Consider the following 18,285-nt stretch of genomic DNA (forward strand, 5'->3'; position numbering starts at 1 on the left):
AAATTTCATCTCACACGGCATCACTGCAGAGCGCCTAGAACTGTACCCACGGAATATGCGCGATATAAGCGTCATTGATTGATTGATTAAAGAAAAGTGAGGCAAAGATTTGGCATGCTCGCGTAAGAGAGTGGGTACTTGTCACAGTGAAGACAGTCATTGCAGCACGACCATAGAAACAAAATGCATGTCCGTGTTCATTCAGATTAAGAAAAGCTCAGCAGAGGCTTTTTCCTTTCATAAATATATATATTTAGTAAACAGTAAGTCCCATGGATATATCTACTAGTACCAGGCGTTTTTGAAAGGTCCCCCGCCCCCCACCCCCCACCCACCCACCTGCGTGTAAGTGATCGCGAGCAGTATTACAGCAGATTTGCCCATGCAAACTCTGGCACGGGATGACGACATTCTACCAAAAAATCCAATTTTTGTCCAGAGTGGTAATTCGGCGCTAAATTAAATTTCATAAGCGACCTGCGTCATTTATTCAGCAAAAGGGTCCGGCTCTGCACACAAACCAGTGATGTTGTAGGTGTATAAAGATGTGTCCAAGCTTAAAGATGCTCTGCACACAAACCAGTGAGGTTGTAGGTGTATAAAGATGTTTCCAAACTAAAAGATGCTCTCCACACACACCAGTGAGGTTGTAGTTGTATAAAGATGTGTCCAAGCTTAAAGATGCTCTGCACACAAACCAGTGATGTTGTAGGTGTATAAAGATGTGTCCAAACTAAAAGATGCTCTGCACACAAACCAGTGACGTTGTAGGTGTATAAAGATGTGTCCAAACTAAAAGATGCTCTGCACACAAACCAGTGAGGTTGTAGGTGTATAAAGATGTGTCCAAGCTGAAAGATGCTCTCATTACATCAGCCTAGACAGATCGGTGGTTGTTAACCTGGTCGATAGCATGGTATCAATAGTAGGAGAGTATGTACCTTTAACCTTAAAACTCCGCTCTCCCCCCCCCTCCCCTCCCTCTGCACCATGATATCTGCTGCGATTCGGATCTCCATTGATTAATGGCCTAGAGGTGTGTGTGTGTGTGTGGGGGGGGGGGGGCGCTGAGAGTGAGCGTGCATATCTTATTCCTCGGGAGGGTTGCTTTCCAGAGTGATTGGATTTCGATTAATCTACAGCGCAAATACACTACAACCTGTAGGGTTACGTATTGTACTCTCGGGCTGGTCCAAGGTTACAGGTCGTGTTTTGGTTATGGGTTCCTTGTCCAGCGCAGGTTGTGTCTAGCCCGTTTGAGCTTTGAGATTCCCGCAGTGGGGCACTGCGGTTAAGAAATTAAAGGCCCCTCCTGTTTTTGGAACCGCAGGAGCTTTCTAGTTTGCTGTTAGGTAGATTTTTGGTTCCTCTTTCCTGTCATGCTCTCTTTTTCTTCATGAATTCTTTTCTTTTTTCTGCCTTCTTGCTCATTCACCTGTATTTTTTCCAAAAATCTCTTCTCTTGCCGCTTGTCTCGCGATTCATGTATAGTTTAATCTGTTAGTGTTCTGATGTAAGTCCAGCAGTAGATAGGTTAAGCCTATTTTAACATACTGGAAACTGGTAATCTTCCAGTAGGTATTAATTTAGTTTTACTAAAGCCTGCTGGGACACAAGTAATGGGTTAGTGCATTTGTAAACAGGAATCGCTTGACAAGTGGCCCCCTTCATCCCCCCTTCCTCGTCCTGATATGGCTCTGCGTAGTCGGCTGGACGTTAAGCAACAAATAAACAAACAAAAAGCTTTGAGATGAAGTGCTTTCTTTTGATGTTACCCCACAACCTGATGGCTTACGTGTGGCTCTTGGGCTGGTCCAAGGTTACCACACAGGTCCTTCGTTGATTGTCAGGTCTTTGTCCAGCGAAGAATGTACTTACCAGCAGAGCACGCACGTACTCGGCTTTTTATGATGTTGTTCCGCAACCTGATTGGTTACGCGTGGCTCTTAATGCTGATCTAAGATTGCGATGCAAGTTCTGCGCGCACTGATTCTGACGTCTTTGTCTAGCGAAGAGTGTACCTGGAATTTGAGCTAGTTGAGATAAAGCAATGGATTCTCTTGATATGGCAATGAATTCTCTTGATATTAACAGCTATTGTGTTTTCAGCGTAGCAATAGGGCCCGATATTTAGACGAGACAAGTATAATGCCGACGAGTCGAAGACGAGTCGCATTATACTTGTTCGAGTCTAAATATCGGACCCTATTGCTACGATGAAAACACAATAGCGTTTATATAGCTATTCTGACATTAAATTCTGTGTTAAAATCATGTTTTTGTCGGCAACAAGTACCAGAATGGTCCATGTCGTTGATTGCAGACGACGGTTCCCTTTCCGCATGAAGCCACGGAAATAACCGAACATTGAAAAACCCACGGACATGTATTACGGAGAAAACTCGAGATAACCGGATGCTTAGCATTACGTCAATATGTTAGGAATCATATGACGTCATGACGTATCATGCTTGCCTACGTAGATTGTATGTTCGAAAGTCTGACTTCTGTTGGGAATTCGCGTGGTGAAGACTGCGGTAAATCTGTAGATGATAAGAGAACAAGGATTGTCTCAGAAGAAACGACGAAATGTTTCAGACCGGTAACTTCATTTCAACATTGCACTATACAATGGACGTTCTATGTGACAGGAGAGTTTGCTGATTTTGTGTTAAACATTGGAGAGATCGTCTGCTAGAATCAGAGATAGGTCTCTTCAGATTGCAGCTTCTGGAAATGTGCAAGGTTTGTTGCCTGTTAAAGAACTGGATTTTACACGTAATGTATGTCATGTAGTCTACAGTAAGCAACAACAAAAACACACACAAAGCAAATGGCATCGTCTGTTGACTAGTCACAGGAACAAACCTGGCGAGGTATGCGTGTACTTTATACACGTGGAAGAAACCGGAACCATGCGTCTTTGTTTTTGCCGATATCGTTTGGATATCGGCAAAAATGGCCGACTTTCGTAGCGTTATGCTTTGATGATCGGAAAAGGGATGTGTGAGACCATCCAATCACAGCCCCCGAATTCCCCCACGTGTCCATCAGAATAGCTATATAAGTTTATGTTTACACTCGTAATAGAGATAGTGTGCAACTGCCTTATCTTTTGGCTCATCAGTACATTTTTCTTGGGGGGGGGGGGGGGGGGTGAAGGGGGTACCCTTAATGCAAAATGTCCGCTGTGCCATAAATCCGCTATATCGATTTTTTAGGCTGTCATGCTATAGCTGTCATGTGCTTTCCGTCTATCGCCGAAGAGTTATTTTACTTTAGGTTTCAGTTTATGTAAATTTGTTGTGTTTATTGTTAGAAGTTCCTTCATTTTTTGTCATAACATTTGCTTCAGAGAAGAGCTATGGTGGCACAGAAAATCAAAGGAGGCATGCACTGACCTGAACTTCTTTCAAAAGATTGCAGCACAACACGATACGACAACACTGAAGAATTCACGCGCAGATAAAACGATTTTCCCACCCTCCCCTCTGTGTGAAGATTCGTGCTGCTGCAATATTTTCCCTGAAGTTGAGAGAGAGAGAGAGAGAGAGAGAGAGAGAGAGAGAGAGAGAGAGAGAGAGAGAGAGAGAGAGAGAGAGAGAGAGAGAGAAAAAGAGAGAGTCCAAAGTGAGATGCCCTGTATTTAATGGGAGTTCTTCCTATGTGCAGTGAAACAAAGCATGTTTGTGAAATGGGACACACTGTGACAGACGGTGTGATTACTTCACTGCAGTGAAACGAAGCATGTTTGTGAAATGAGACTCACAATGAGACACGAGTTAAGTGCTCTTGCAAACAAACACTGAAGAGGCTTGAAAAAACCCAAAAATGGACAAGCCATTGAAACCGGAATGAGAAAAAAGTAGTGTGCGTTGGGTCTGAGTTCAAACAGATTTCTGAATCATGGACTAAGAACTTTTTCCTCTCTCTCTTCTGAATCAGTGACTGTTCCTACAGTATGGACAGCGACTCTCTTCTTTCTCCCTTCTGAACCATGGACTGACGTTGTCTGTCTCCGTTGTACAAGTCACGGATACGTCCCGTGCTACAATGGAAGGGCCTGTGATACCCAACTCTCCGGAGAAACTGATAAAACCCACAGAAGTGATTCAGACAGACACAAAACCGGAAATAATCGCACCAAAACCAAAACTGACTCCAAAAGACAAGACGAACAGTCCTAGTAAGAACACTGTCAATGGCGAAACGGGTGAATGTCCTGAGGAGAACGGAGAGGCTTTTCAGTTCCAACTTGGAATACTGAAAGAATGTGAAGTGCAAGGTAAGGGTTGATAACTGCTGTTTATTTTGTCTTAGTTATATTTTTTCTTTAATGCTGGCACCTGCTCGTTCTGGGTTTTAATATAATTACGTACAGTTATGTGTGTGGTTTAGTTAGTATCTTGCAAACTCGTCTCTCCCCCCTGTGGCCACTTTGCAGTGTCGAATAAAAGGTAAATTGGAGTAAGAACCAGCTTGGTAACCGTGAATTACCGTGCGTGGTGCGCGCGTGTGTGTATGTATGTGTGTGTGTGTGTGTGTGTATGTGTGTGTGCGCGTGTGTGTGTGTGTGTGTGTGTGTGTGTGTGTGTGTGTGTGTGTGTGTGTGTGTGTTAGTGTTACATACTCAACTGGCATAAGACGAACAACGAACAACATGAATAACACACACACACACACACACACACACACACACATACACACACACACACACACACACATATATATATAAAACAATCACACATAACCTGTGCTATGTGTTGCAGTACAGGTAAATGCAGTACAGGTAAATGCAGTACAGGTAAATGCAGTACAGGTAAATGCAGTACAGGTAAATGCAGTACAGGTAAATGCAGTACAGGTAAACAAGAAACAAGCACACACAGACAGCCACTACATGCGTTTTTCACTGTGTGTGTTTCAGTGCAAGCGTTCCTAGAGGATGCGGACAGTGTCCTGGCGGCGCTTGACCAGTGTCCAGCAGAGGAGAAGTGTCTCATGCTCATCAAGAGGCCAAAGGAGTCAGCCAAAAAGGTGAGCTAGGCTTCATTGTCCAAGTTCATCATCTACGCCTTGGGATGTCTTGTGCTGACTTAGATGTCCAAAAGGGGGACGCATTAATCCTTTCGCTGCCCGTATGACGTCAGCTGACGTCCTGGGTACCTTGCTTCAACGGGCAACAAACCGTTCTGCAAATAACAGAAGAAGAAGGAAAAAACACACACAAAAAACAATGTGTGTGTATGTGGTGTATTCGTTTATGCATGAAGGGTACACTGTAAGTTGTCAGTTCAGATACACACGGGTAATACTTCGTATACAAATATTTCCTGCCAGCAAACAGGTTGATAGTGAGGTTATGTTGCGGATGTTTTCCCTTTAGAGTCTGAGATGTTTCCCGGACAATATAGTTTAACCTTTTAAGAGAGATTACGATTTGTAAGAAGAATTGAAGTAACAGATGTAAACAGATGTGAACTTTCTCTACTTTCCTGTTATAGATTTAAATGTGAAAAGTTTCAAACACAGAGAACACCGTGTAAAACGCTAAATGAAACATAATTGAAACGGTCCCTGATGGCCAAATACACTGCCGAACTAAAGTTAAGGGCAAGAAGAAGAATCATCTCTCATAACACAACAAATCAAAGCAACACCTTCAACCCTTGAAATGTTTTAATACGACATGTAACCGTTCGAGTCATGTAAACAAAATCACCAACAAAGAAATTTCATTTGCGCAGCAACCGTCGGAAGTACCCCACCCCCCTTTCGAAAAGTGGCAATAAAGTTCTGTCAGTTATTTCAAGTTCAGTAACGGGTGTGGCCACCCCGGGCTGCAAGGCATTCACCGATCCGTGAGCGCATTGAGTTTACATGGTTCTGGAGCATCTGTTCAGTGATTGCCGTCCACTCCTGCCGCAGGAATTGGAAGAGCTGGTCCACATCAGCAGGTTGGGGGTGATTGTCCCTCACCCGGCGTCCAATGATGTCCCAGAGGTGTTCTATGGGCGCCAAGTCGGGGGATCGGGCTGGCCAGTTCATCCTCACAATCTGCTGACGCTGCAGAACATCTTGGACCACCCTAGCGCGATGAGGGGTCGCGTTATCGTCTTGGAGCATAGCGCCGGCACCCATGGCTTGCAGTGTAGGGATGATTTGAGGCCTCACGATTTCATCCCTGTACCGCACGCCGGTAAGATTGCCTCTAATACGGTACAGGGGGGTCCTCCCGTGCAGATGGAAGCCAGCCCACATCATAACTGAACCGCCTCCATACCTGTCATGTTCCTGGACACAGGCATCGATGAAACGTTCACCCGGACGTCTTCAAGCGCGTATGCGGGCATCACAGGAAGAGAGAGTGAACCGGGACTCGTCTGTAAAGAGTACCCTGCCCCACTGCTGTCTGTTCCAACGCCGATGGTTGCGGCAGAACGCCATTCTGGCCCGGCGATGACGTGGTGTGAGGGGCGGACAGACGACAGTTCTCCTTGAGTGCAGGCGCACCTCACGCAGACGACGGGTCACAGTCATGCGACTGATGGTGACGTTGGTAGCGGCCCTGAAGTTGCCTATCAACGTCCTGCGGGTGTTGGTTCGGTTACGTAGAGCCAAGAGCTTGAGGTAGCGATCGTCTCTTCGATCTGTACATCTTGGGCGCCCAGACCGAGGTCGCTCAACAGCACTTCCGGTAGTCTGGAAGCGTTGGTGGAGCCGCTGAATAACAGAGTGGCTCACTCCTAGCCGTCTGGAAACTTCTCTGCCAGACACGCCGTCCTGCAGCCATCCCAGCGCCCGTCCTCGATCCAATGTTGTCAGTTTTGTTCTTGGAGGCATGCTTACTCAGAACTCTGGTGCGCGCCCCTAAATACCCATTCCTGTGCAACTTTCGTTGAGGAGTTTTCAGTATAGCCATGGTTTGCTCGTGCACCATGCCAAACACCGACTGCAATACTGCTTCTTCAGCTAAAGTCAAGCAAATTTTATAGGAAATTATCGTGTTTCACTGCCCCTAAAAACGTTGTTGCTGAACTGCAATGCGTGCAAAACAAGGTCAGGCACGTGCAGCAGTGAGACAGGCTTCTGGAAAACCCAAGTTGGCCATTTTTTCGTCATGCAGTGTTGGCATAAAAAATAACAACGGAAAGCTGCGCAAATCAGAGGCCGGCCCTTAACTTTAGTTCGGCAGTATAGTTTGAAGGGACATGAAAGACCAACAATCAAACAACGCGTTTAACGAGAGAAAGATGTACATACTCCACAGGAAAGATACTTATTTGGTATATTTTTCAGTTATAAGAATTGAAAGTATTTCACTAATCAGCAACAGTTCTGTCCACAACTTCTCCACAAATCCTCGAAAGTGTTCTTGAAAAACATTGATTATTAATGAATTATACAGGCAAATATAAGACTTAAGGCATTGTCTTTTTTCTAAGTGAAGCTTATTGTATGATTTCTACATAACTTGCTATTTTAGGAGCGTTTCACATACCTGTTCTTGTAAGATTCCACTTCCAGTGAACCAACTTCCAGGGGAAACTTGCTTCAAGATAATCATTGAACTAGTGTAAATAAAGTGGTCGCTGAGGTTTCAAGATAACCATTGAAATAGCGTAAATGAAGTGGTCGCTCATGTTTCAAGATAACCATTGAAATAGCGTAAATGAAGTGGTCGCTCATGTTTCAAGATAACCATTGAAATAGCGTAAATGAAGTTGTCGCTCATGTTTCAAGATAACCATTGAAATAGTGTAAATAAAGTGGTCGCGCAGGTTTCAAGATAACCATAGAAATAGTGTAAATGAAGTGGTCGCTCATGTTTCAAGATAACCATTGAAATAGCGTAAATAAAGTCGTCGCTCTGCATACCGGCCAGCTACGCCTTATCCATTACAAAAGACCACAACCTCATGCATTTAATTGAACTGATTGCTTGTTTCTTGGAAGGAAATGTAAGTAATTCTTGAAATGGAGGCCCCCAACAACTACAGAAAACCAAAAGACGGTCCTTACTTGAGCCCGAAGTCGACTTAGCGAAGACTTCTTAAAGTCTTTTTACCGAAAACTCAGTGCTAAAGCTCTGTGCGGCCAGCTTCGGGAAGCATACTTCGCGTAGTCCACTTCGCCCAGTTAATTTGAGGCTTAAAGACAACACATCTTGGTCTCTCTGAAACACTTTAGACCAAGACAAATTTAGACAAAGATTCATGTGTTGTTTCAGATGTTGAAGAGTCACTCCTGGGCTAACCTGAGCGTATCGGACCCTCAGCTGTACCGACAGTTCAACGGTGTGCAGCTCTCTCAGGTCCACCATCCGGCTCCCATATATAAGGTCAGTGTTGAGACAGGGAGAGTGCGTATGTGCTAGAGGCCTCTCTGACTTTGTCTGGCTTGCTGACTAGTTGGCTTTGGCTTTATACACGGTTTTTTTAGTGGTCAGTTTTGGTAGATTTGAGCAATGCCCAGCCTCACCTTCTCCCCACCTTTGATGAACAGATTGGCAATTCTAATTATCACGACGGTAAAGTTTTCAGCGATTTGAAATAGATTTTTGTGTTTCACCGATTACCAACACCAAATGTTAACCCTGAATACCTCACCCCCTCCCCTCTCCATATCGTCTCAGGGGGAATGGATGGGGCAGAGAGAGAGAGGGACGGACGGACAGACGGACAGACAGAGACAAAGATAGAGAGGGGAACGCGGGGGTCAGGGGCTTGCTTTATTTGTGTTTACGTATGTTTCTAAAACTGTGACCACTCTCATGCAACAGGGGAGGAGGTCGTCCGACGAGCAGTCAGTGACCTCCAACGATACCGACCGCTCGGAGCCTCGCCGTCGCTACGTCAACGCCCGTGGCAACAAGGAAAACCTCAAACACCAACAGCAACACCAGCAGCAACAACCACAACAACCTCATCGTGGACCCCACGACAACCACAACAAGTCCCTGGACTACTACCATTCAGACTCTTCCTCGGTCAACTCAGACTACCAGTATGTTCCGAGAAGAGACAGGGATCGAGACCACAGCCGGAGAAGTGACCTCCGCTACTCCTCGATCCCTGAAGATGCCCAGGAGATCAACAACAACAGTGACAAAGGCAACAACCCTTCTATTTACCACAGCTGTCACGACGTCTCCTTCGCTTCCCAGGCTAGCAGCACCAACCGCTCGGACTGGAGTAGGAAAGGTCAAGGTCAGCCAGGTCAGGACCAGCCAGGTCAGGGTCGACCTGGTCAAGTTCAAGGTCAGCTCACCAGCGACCGGATGTACGGCTCTCCTGTCAAGGCAGTCCACGATCCGGGAGACATGGAAGAAGGGGCAAGGTCACAGTCGCTAGGCAACCTGTCCACAGGACTGACCTTGTCTCTGGTTGGGCAGCGGAAGGCAGACAGTATGCTTGACCTCACTGGGACCCCCTCATCTGCCCCCTCCTCTTCACAGCAACATCATCAGCAACCCCCACCCCGCACCCACGCCCCCAGACCCAGGAGGAGTGAGGGAGGGAACTACCCGCAAAACGTCAGGTCACCTGAAAAGTCTGTGCAATCTCCTCGACACAGCTACCCCGATGCTGTTCGCCCTGACAAGTCTGTGCAATCTCCCAGACACAGCTACCCCGATGCTGTTCGCTCCCCCGGCGCTAGTGGAAGAGACGAAGTCTTCTCTCCTCCCAGAGACACTAACGGGTATTACAACGGAGTACAGAGCCCACCCCACTACCAAAAGTACCCCCAGAACTACCAGCCAAACTACGCCCCTGGGAGTCAGCGGGGCAGTCACCATGGGCAGAGCATCGGGTACGCCTACGGGAACAGCAGCAGCGGTAGCAGCACGTCCCGAGAGCAGACACCGCAGAGCGATGCAGGGCCACCTGCCAAACCCAAGAGGAATCTACCCTATGTTCCCCCCAATGAATCGTCAGAGAGGATCAAACGATTCACTGAGATGATGAAGTAAGTGCTTGTATATACATATGTACAGATAAGGTCAACTAGAACAGAACACAATACAATCAAAGAACACAAACTGTACACATTTTAACTTTGCATACAGATTAATAGATGAACAGAAATTCACAACTTTTTAATCAAATTGTCAGTCAGTGAAAAAAATAACTGACTCCCGAAAGGTATTATAGGTACTATTGTCATGGAGAAAAGTGTCAGTTTGTAACAAAACTTAATTGAGAGAGAGAGAGAGAGAGAGAGAGAGAGAGAGAGAGAGAGAGAGAGAGAGAGAGAGAGAGAGAGAGAGAGAGAGAGAAATTGGTTGATTTGTGCTCAAGAGGACTATCAAACTTGATACAGAAATATATTGGTGAACAAGTCAGACCTAGTTGTTCTCGTTTCCCTTGACATTTCTTTGCGTTTTAGATTCAAAGATACCAATGGCCTGTTGCATCTTGAAGAGTAAAAGACCCATTTTTATTTTAAAAGTCAAGCTCTCGTCTTCTAGATCAGCTACAGTGCATACCGCAACAAACAAACAAACTAATTGTATTTTCATTTCAGATCTCGGATGTCTGTGTGCAGTAGCAGTGCAGGGCGGTCCACAGCCAACTCCATAGGCTCCCAGACATCCACCACCCCACAGACCCCCGTCTCTCGTCAGGCCTCAGTCAACGAAAACACATCAGACAGCGAGATCTCCACGCTCCTGGAAGTTCGCATGCTGGACGGAGGGTACTCCTCCCCACAGAAGCACCCCTCAGAGGGTGGTGGTGGTGGTGGTGGCGGCCCTGGGAGACCCCCACAGCATCCACAGGATCCGAGGGTGAAGGAAGACGAAGGGAGAGGGAAGAACCATCTCCATGTCTACCCTTCCAGGCATATGCCTTCCTCTCAGGATACTACTCCCCAATCCTATGGTACTGATCCCATGAGCGAGAGTACGCAGAGTCGGTTCACCTCTCACAGTCATTCCAGCACCATGGACTCGGGCTACACGACCAACACGGAGGGAGACGCTGACTCTACCAACGCCAGTCATCAGCTGAGTCCTCCCCATCCTAACCACCAACACCCCCCACATCCCCATCCCCATCCTAACCACCAACACCCCCCACATCCCCATCCCCATCCCCATCCGAATCCTCCTCCTAATTCTCAGCCTGGCCAGTTTTCCGGTTCCCACACTAACCTGCGCCCTTCAAATTCTCACCCTAACTACCCGTCCAATTCTCTCCCTAACCACCCGTCCAATTCTCACCCGAACCAACAGTCCAATTCTCACCCTAACCACCCGTCCAATTCTCATCCTAACCACCCGTCCAATTCTCACCCTAACCACCCGTCCAATTCTCACCCTAACCACCCGTCCAATTCTCACCCGAACCTACACCCCTCAAATTCTCACCCACAGCACCCGTCCAATTCCAACCATCCATCGAATTTCCATCAGAACCAACCATCGAATTCTCATGCCAGTCCTCCCCATCCTTCCAGTTCCCATCACCTACATTCTCAGCCTAACCACTCAGGCCAGCATCAACACCCCAGCAACGTGAGTCACTTCCCTCCCCCACCACCTCAGTACCAAAACCACCACCCTCATCACCCACCCCCACAAACTGCTGGTGCAGAACTTGTGCGGCCCGTGCCTGTGCCCAGGAACCTGACTCTGGCCAACTCTCGCAAGTTCAGCAGCATGCAGAACGTCAGTTCAGTTCACGGACAGCATCTCAGCTACCCTTCAGGTCCGCCTCCTCCTCCTCCTCCGCCTCCTCAACCTAACCCAGGAGATTGGAATGAAGGGAAGGGGCCTCAGAACGCTCCTTCTCATCCTAAGGGCCCTATCCCTGTACGGGCTCAGCATTCTATGAACAGTGTGGACTACCCCTTGGTGACAGAACACCCCCAGCGACGGAGCTGGGATCTTTCGAACCATTTCAAGTCTCTAGACTTCACACCTGTGGCGGAAAGTGGAGGAGGGAAAGCTGTGGGCGGGGCTCAACCTCGCGACGACCATGTGGTCAAACCGCAAGCAGTGTCGGTCAACTGTGTAGTGAGACAAGTGGCAGAGTCCGGTTCCCCGAGAAGGACTCATCCACAGCAGAGGCGTGATTCGCAGGAGAACGGGCAGAGCAAGCGAAGCAGCTGGCACGAGCTGAGGAATCAGGACAAGCCTCCTCTCCCCCTGTCCCAGCCTCCTCCTCCTCCACCACTTCTTTCTGCTGATGCTAACAACGGAACTACAACACTGCCTGGTCATTGGAAATACAACAACACCAACAACGTGAACGCTGTGAACAATAACACCACCACTGCCACCACCAACACTACCCACAATGGCCCTGCGACTAGCACACCCAACAGCAGTAACGCCAGCAGTCCTAAATCACCACCCAAACCCACCATCGATACTTCAAGCCCACCGGCGGTGTCCCTGTTCCAGCTCTCCCAATGCTACGACATGTGTTCAGTCAAACTCTCTCTACCCGGCAATCTTAACGCCAACACTCTCCTTTCTCTCGGCACCGTGCAGGTCACCCTGCCTGCCCTGAACCTGGAGAACTGTTCGCCTCCTGTGCACTCTCCACAAGGTCGTTGTGCACGCCTGGGCGGACCCGGTAGTGCCTTCAGACCCGTCAAGACCGGAGCGGGCGGAGGGCAGATGACGGTTGCGGTGGCAGCCGTAGGCTCTGTGGACAAGCAGTGTAAACAGCTGTGTACTCTGGGAGAGATTCATGCTGGAGACTTGCTGGTGGAGGTATGCGCACTGGTGTTTGTGTTTTTGATTGTGTGGTGGTAGGGTTGTATGAATGCAATCAAGTGCTGTTAGGCCTAAAAAAAAAAATAGGTGTGGTTACGGTAACCCGACCTACCCTATTTTTAGGGGCCGACCCTATAACTTTTTATTACATTTGTCAAAAAAAAAACCAACCGAGTGCAGAAAACGCAATGAAAGCTAAAGCGCCCGAGTCGCACACTTATTTCCCTGTCAAGTAGGTTTAATTTGTACACATTAGAAAAAAAAGTAAAAAAAAAAAAAAGTGATTGCCTACCTTCCTACCCTATTTTTTTTGGCTATGTTACCGTAACCACACCTATTTTTTGTTGGCCTTATGAAGATGAGGATGAGCATGCTTTGTTAATTGCATTGCTAGGTTGACACTATTTTGGTAACTTCAGTGCCAGGATACATATCGCTCCTGAATTATTTTATTCTGTCAGTTGCCGTCGGAGAAACTGATTGCGTACAGCTCTCACGTGTTTAAAAATCAAAACAATGTTTATTATGTATTTAGAGCTCTTACTTCAGCTATGCTGTCAAAATCAAGTGGACTACCAATATTGCATTAAGTTTTTATTTGCGCATACATGTTTACTACAATGTAAAACAAAACGGATCGGATTGCATTGATGATAGTAATGATGATGATGATAAAAACGACGACTACAACCATGATGATGATGGCCACGACCACGACGACTACAACCATGATGATGATGATGATGATAATGATATTTGGACTGCAGTGATGACAATCCTAATGTTCTCATGTTATGTTCCAGGTAAACGGACGCCAGTGCCTTGATTGGGACCTCGCCAGTGTACAACGACTGTTGGATTCAAGTCAGGGTGAAATTATGCTTGGGACTGCTCGGGTGAAGAAAGATCAAATAGATGTAAGTATATATATATTCGAAATTTTAAGGAATTGTATTATAGTAAAATTGTGTGTGTGTGTGTGTGTGTGTGTGTGTGTGTGTGTGTGTGTGTCTGTGTGTCTGTGTGTCTGTGTCATTTGGGCGGCGTGCACACGCGCGCATGTGTGTGTGTATGTGCGTGCGTGTATGTGCTATTTTATGTGTGTGTGTGTGTGTGTGTGTGTGTGTGTGTGTGTGTGTGTGTGTGTGTGTGCGTGCGTGTGTGTCTTTGTGTCTTTGTGTGTCTGTGTGTGTTTGTCTGTCTTACTTACTGTCTATCTGTTTGTCTGTCTGTCTGTGTCTCTGTTGTGTGTGTGTATGTTTGTAGTTTACACTTTATTCTCATCTAAATACTACCGCCCATGTTGGACACAAGACAATAGTTGGATTTATAATTTTCTTTTTCTTCTGTTGGGTAGAAGGCGCTTCAAAAGTTCACCTTTCTTGGCTTTTTTTTCAGAACCGCGTTCAGCAGCTGGAGACCAGCCTGCATAAGATGGAAATGGAAGTGAAAAGACTCAATGAGGAACTATCCAAGAAAGACTATCGTATTCGGGAACTCTCTACCATGTTGCCATGGAAAGCAGATGAAGACAGCAGTGGGGGAAAAGTGATTCTCGAGTCGGAGGAAGGAGTTTTTGTAATTGGTGACAATGAGTTTGTTGTGTGATTGACACAGTGACTATGAACTCGAAGAGGAGCTTTTGCAATTGGTGACAATGACATCCTTGTTTGATGGACAAAGTGACTATGAACTCAAAGAGGAGCTTTTGTAATTGGTGACAATGACATCCTTGTTTGATGGACAAAGTGACTATGAACTCAAAGAGGAGCTTTTGCAATTGGTGACAATGAGATCGTTGTTTGATGGACAAAGTGACTGTGAACTCAAATAGCTCTTGAGTTTATTGTTCAATGGAAAAAAAAGTAACCCATTAAAAGAACTGCCATTCTTAAAATAGATTGTGCTGTTCATTAACTACAGTCAATTATTTAGCAGACAAGTTGTGTTGCTGATTGGCGGTTGTGCATTGACATACAAGTTGTACTTTTGACTTGCTGGTGTTACAGATGCAACAGGCAAGTTGTCTGTCGACTTGCTGCAGTCAACAACTCAGCAAAAATACTGTTTTTGACTTGTTGGTGTTGTGGAATGTTGAGGGAAGCTGTACTGCTCAATTCAAAGATACACAGGGAAAAGTGCGTTTGGCTTGCCTGTGTCAAAGATTGAGGCGGAACGTTTTGCTTGTGAATTGCGTGTATCAACGATTGAGAGTGAAAGTGTTACTTTGCTGGTTCCAAAGATCCAAGAGAAAAGCTGTGTATGTTTTTCACTTGCTTGTGTCAAAGGCAGAACATAACAGTTGCATTTTTGACTTGCTTTCATGAAGAATACGTACACTGACTAGGGAACTGTGCTTTTGCTTTGCTTATATCCAAGGTTCAGCGAGAAAGTTATGTTATGACTTGCTCCAGTAAGAGATTCAGAAGGAAATGTGTGCTGCTGATGTGCTTTTGTCACGAAAGGGTGCTTTTGGCTTGCCTACTGTCAAAGAGTCAGTTGGACAGTTGTGGTTTTGACTTGCTTGTACAGTATCAGAGATTCATAAGCGGCTTGTATGAAAAATACGAGAAAAAAAGGTGTCACTTCTGCTGGATTGTCTTTGACTGCTGTGCATCCGACTACTGATTTTTGAATTCAGTGCCACAAGATGAGCCGACTGCTGTTTCAAGACAAAAATTACGCAGAGTTGCTGTGCATTTTCTCAATTGAGAATGGGACTGGGATGTGGTCAATCCTGCTGATGAATCTTCCTTCCACAGAAGCAACAGTATACCTGTGAGACCATACGAGTTAATCGTTTGCTTGGTTCAACATTTCCCTGGCTATTTACCGTGACTGAATCACAGATCTGCTGCAACCCAGAAGGTGCAGGGTAACATCCTGCGTATCAAGGGAAACAATTTGTGAAGCATCAGGCAAAAGTTGTGAGGCAAAGGACTTCGTTGTGAACTAGGCGGCATTTTGCTGGGCAAGATGAGCATTTTGTATCAGTTGAGTTATTAGAATTAGATGTCAATATAAGAGATGTTGGTGTCTATATTACAGTGGTACCTGCCCCCAGTGTACCCACATTTCAGGTGGTCTCTCGTGACAGGCAAATAGTCACGATCATACGAACTGTGCATATATCTTATTTTGAAGATTTGAGAAAAAGAAGAATTTGATAAAGGTTCAAGTCAAATAATAGACTGGAAGTCATCATATCGTGTTGGCATAAGTAACAAATGCTAGGAATGCGCTCTTCAAGTAAAATCTGTTGGAGGCTTTTATTAAAATAACACTTACAATGCCATGACAACCGATTGATACTTGGATAAACAGAAATAAACCTTCATATGGTTTGTAACTGAGCAAATCGTAGTTTGATCTTTGACTTCCGTTTTGGATGAGATTGGCAAGAAAAATACGCATCTTGCCTTTTACTCCAAGAGAGACCAAATCTGCTGCTTAATTCAGTTAAACGTGACTTCTGCTCTCCTTTTGACATGGTTTGGAAGTGATTAAAACAATTAATAGAATGGAATATTTGCTGCAAACTATCTATGAGTTGTGCAATCTTCTTCTTGTTGGTCGCCTTTAATCCAAGTGTCAAGTTGTGCAATTAGGTTATGATCGTGACGGAAGTTTGGTTCAGATAATAGAAAAAGAGGATAACATTAGATGTCCTTTCATGGAAGATGTCCTCTCATCCGAGTGACCTGTCATGGCAGGTACCACTGTTCCACATCAGGGAGATACATGTGTATAACATACGTAAATGTCACAATGCATTTAGAATTCTGCGAGGTGTCGTGAAGTGCATGCATCAAAACTGTGTGATAAGGCTATTGATATTATTGAGCTTTGAAAGCATAGTCACTGTGGATATTTTCCGTGCGCATGTGGATTTAAGGATCGAAAGATGTAAGATGTGTTTATGTTGCTTGCTGTGTTTGTATAAGCCTGAAGTGTGTGAGCAATACTCCATGTAAACTTTGGCGTGATGTCAAAGTGGATTGTTCAGTGTTTTTGAAATGTGTGCACGGAGCATTTTCCGGTATAACTACTTCTTTTTTTTTTGAATCGGTACATGTTTAATATAAATACTCTTGCTTATATAAGGCATTCAATATATATATATATATATGAGTGATTTATGAAAATTGTTTAGCTGTGTTTAATTGTTTACACTATAGTAGAGCGTTAGTGTTAACATTTGAGTATGACCATGAGTATGACAATGATTGCAACTTGTTTAAGTGTGTGTGTGTAGGGGGGGGGGTCGTGCGTCGTCTGTCTGTCTGTCTGTCTGTCTGTCTGTCTGTCTGTCTGTCTGTCTGTCTACAAGAGAAAAAGAGAAGAAAGGAAAGACAGTGATGAGCTTCGGGAGATAAATGTATATCTTCTACAAAGCAAGTGCCTTAACGCTACTGCCGCTGTGGCTGTGTTTGTCGGACCATAAGTTGGTCTTGGACTATGTACAATGGCATTTTGAATGTTATATCCTTTTTGTTATAACTTATAGACAGGGCAATTATTAGTAATTATGAAAAAAACATCAAGTGTGTGAGTGTACGAGCGAGCGCGGCGCATGCTGTGCACCGAGTTTCTGTACATGTGAGTATGACTATGAGTATGACAATAATTGCAATTTTTTTGAAGGTCTGTGTGTGTGTGTGTGTGTGTGTGTGTGTGTGTGTGTGTGTGTGTGTGTGTGTGTGTGTGTGTGTGTGTGTGTAATTTTCTGTTAATATGTGTGTATGCTGCATTTATCTGTCATGCTGAATAGCTGTGAAAAAACTTAAGCATTCTCTGGATGTTTCTGCTTTTATTTTTTTAGGCAAAATGATATCAAGGTATTGATTCTGTTTTGTTCTTTTGTAGATTTGTTCTAGTTTGATTTCATTTTAACATGAAGTGCTAGCATCTAGCAACAAATTTCGCTTCTTCACCAGTTTGATGACTTTTTTTCTATCTATCTTTTTTGAGTTTGTCGTAAAAAGAGTCGTATGTATTAGAAGTGACTGAGTTTGTACTGACAGTATGCAGATGTGTATAGTATGCAAGTATGTAGAACGCATGATGATTTGTCAAAATTGACCTGAACTGGAGGTGATTTTGATTTTGATCACTGAAAGTACACCAGAAGTTGAGCATGTCTTCCAAGAAAATGCTGTACATGGAATCTATCCCCAAAACTAGAAGTAAAGCATTTCTTGAACATATTTTGGGAGTTCGTTTTTATTTGTGTTCGTTTTGTCTTTTGATTCTGTTGTTACTGTGAAGAGCTTGCATTGCGCATGCATGTGCATACGAACACGCACATGTGCACATACACACACGCAAACGCGCATGCAGGTGCACTATACACAAACGACACACACACACACAACCACACACACACACACACACACACATACACTCAAACACACACATACACACACTCAAACACACACGCACACACACACACACACACACACACACATAACACACACACACACAATAATATTTATATGTTGCACTGTTGTGTGTGTGTGTGTGTGTGTGTGTGTGTGTGTGTGTGTGTGTGTGTGTGC

General features: G+C 45.1%; 1 protein-coding gene across 5 annotated transcripts in view; it reads left to right on the forward strand.

Moving 5' to 3' along the window:
* LOC138960283 (hornerin-like) overlaps window positions 1-17,934 on the forward strand; it is an 82,776-nt gene extending 64,842 nt beyond the window's left edge. For 2 of the 5 annotated variants that reach the window (XM_070332111.1, XM_070332108.1), the window contains exons 3-8: window positions 4,928-5,037; window positions 8,231-8,341; window positions 8,783-9,969; window positions 10,528-12,724; window positions 13,531-13,644; window positions 14,126-17,934. In XM_070332111.1, coding sequence (XP_070188212.1) covers window positions 5,002-5,037; window positions 8,231-8,341; window positions 8,783-9,969; window positions 10,528-12,724; window positions 13,531-13,644; window positions 14,126-14,335 — 3,855 coding nt within the window. In that variant the 5' untranslated portion in view covers window positions 4,928-5,001 and the 3' untranslated portion in view covers window positions 14,336-17,934. Of the gene's footprint in view, window positions 1-3,699; window positions 4,286-4,927; window positions 5,038-8,230; window positions 8,342-8,782; window positions 9,970-10,527; window positions 12,725-13,530; window positions 13,645-14,125 lie in introns of those variants that run through there. The other 3 variants (XM_070332107.1, XM_070332109.1, XM_070332110.1) reach the window with 3 other exon arrangements.
* Window positions 17,935-18,285: the final 351 nt, after the last annotated feature.

This window comes from Littorina saxatilis, linkage group LG2 (assembly GCF_037325665.1).
Source record: "Littorina saxatilis isolate snail1 linkage group LG2, US_GU_Lsax_2.0, whole genome shotgun sequence".
Lineage (NCBI taxonomy): Eukaryota > Metazoa > Mollusca > Gastropoda > Littorinimorpha > Littorinidae > Littorina > Littorina saxatilis.